The following is a 1,547-nucleotide window of genomic DNA, read 5'->3' on the forward strand; positions in this document are numbered from 1 at the left end:
ATCATGACCGGTCCCTGGTTCCACTTAAAAAAAACACCTTCTGGGTGGACACAGCTGAAAGGATATGTTCCACTGTTTCTATAGCGATGTGACCAGGAGAGCGCCCCCTCCCTCACTCTGTCACAGAATATAAATCACCGTGTCGCCTGGTGGCGCCGAGTGAATCACAAAAGAAGTTTTTGCGGCCACCCACCCACACGCCCTAACACCACTGAGGGGAAAAAATGCTAGAGAGAGAAGTGATCCCTTTCATGTTGGCGTTTGTGACCACAATTGTATTGGGCACAACGGGAAATATCATCGTCCTGTTCGCCTTTGTCAGCACTGCTGTGAAAAACAAGCGTTTCCCTCCGCTGGACAGAGTGATCGTGAACAAGACATTTGTCAACTTGTTACTGTGCTTCTACCAAGGCATCCCCAGAATGCTGACGTGCTACAGAGTCGACTTGCTGAATGAGACCGGCTGCATTGTTCTGATCTACCTGAGCTCTTCCCTCAGGTGCATCAGCATCTGGTCAGTTTCCAACCTCAGCTTCCTCCACCTGATGCAGATCAAGAGACCCAACTGCGCCTTGGTCAATTACATCCGTAGCCACCAGAGCAGATACGTCAATGTCACCATCAGCGCCCTGTGGCTCACCAGCTTCATCTTCTACATCCCCTACACCATGGACAAAATAATCCGCCTGTCCCAGGAGGGCGAGAACAGCTCGGCCAGATTCCTGCCCAGCTCCAGCTGCAGCACCCTGGCCAGCAGCTCGGCCTCCGACATCGTGACCTACATCTCGGTCAGCCTGGACCTCCTCGCCATCGTCTGGGTGGTGGTCCTCAACGTGCTGATCATTCAGCTCCTCTGCAAGCACCAGAGGAGGGTGGGGGTGGCGGGGCAAGGGTTAAATTCCGGGAGCAGGGCCACCCTGCAGGCCACCAGGATCCTGGTCTCTCTGCTCTGCATCTATGTGACTTGCTGGATGTCCAACGACATCGTTTGGATTATGCTGATCGCCAGTATAAAACCCGAGCAGGCTCAGGACCAGATTCTGACATACACTTCCAGCTTGATTTCCTCCCTCTACTACACCGCCAGCTCCTATGTCTTGGTTTTCGGGCACAGGAATGTCAAAGACGTGTTCAATCCGTTCTGCAAGCGTTTGAAACAGAGGAAAGCCACACATTTTCAGGATGTGGAAATATAGGGGGAAGGATGGTTTAACAAGCAGCAGGATAAGCCAAGCTAACGATGTGTGGTCATCCCGCAATGTAGGTAAGGACGGACACTGCGGGTTATGGTGGACAATTGTGTGAGATTATTAATGGAGTAACTGGAAATGGTCATCCTACAATTATACAGCACAATGGGGGGTTACACTGGAATCAGAGAAAAATACAGCAAAAGAAAGATGCCATTCAATCCCTGGTGCCCGTGTCTGAGGTAGAAGCAATCCAATCAACCAGAGTCGTAACTCATGGACCAAAAAACCCTTCAAGTATTTATCCAACTCTCTTTTAAATGTTACTGGTTTGCACCAGTTTTTCAAGCAGTGCAT

General features: G+C 50.5%; 1 protein-coding gene across 1 annotated transcript; it reads left to right on the forward strand.

Moving 5' to 3' along the window:
- Positions 1-224: 224 nt before the first annotated feature.
- Positions 225-1,196, forward strand: LOC140409429 (olfactory receptor class A-like protein 1). The gene has a single exon (XM_072497865.1). It carries the CDS (start codon positions 225-227, stop codon positions 1,194-1,196), a length of 972 nt encoding a protein of 323 aa, XP_072353966.1.
- The last annotated feature ends 351 nt before the right edge of the window (positions 1,197-1,547 follow it).

This window comes from Scyliorhinus torazame, chromosome 3 (genome assembly GCF_047496885.1).
Source record: "Scyliorhinus torazame isolate Kashiwa2021f chromosome 3, sScyTor2.1, whole genome shotgun sequence".
Taxonomy (NCBI): domain Eukaryota; kingdom Metazoa; phylum Chordata; class Chondrichthyes; order Carcharhiniformes; family Scyliorhinidae; genus Scyliorhinus; species Scyliorhinus torazame.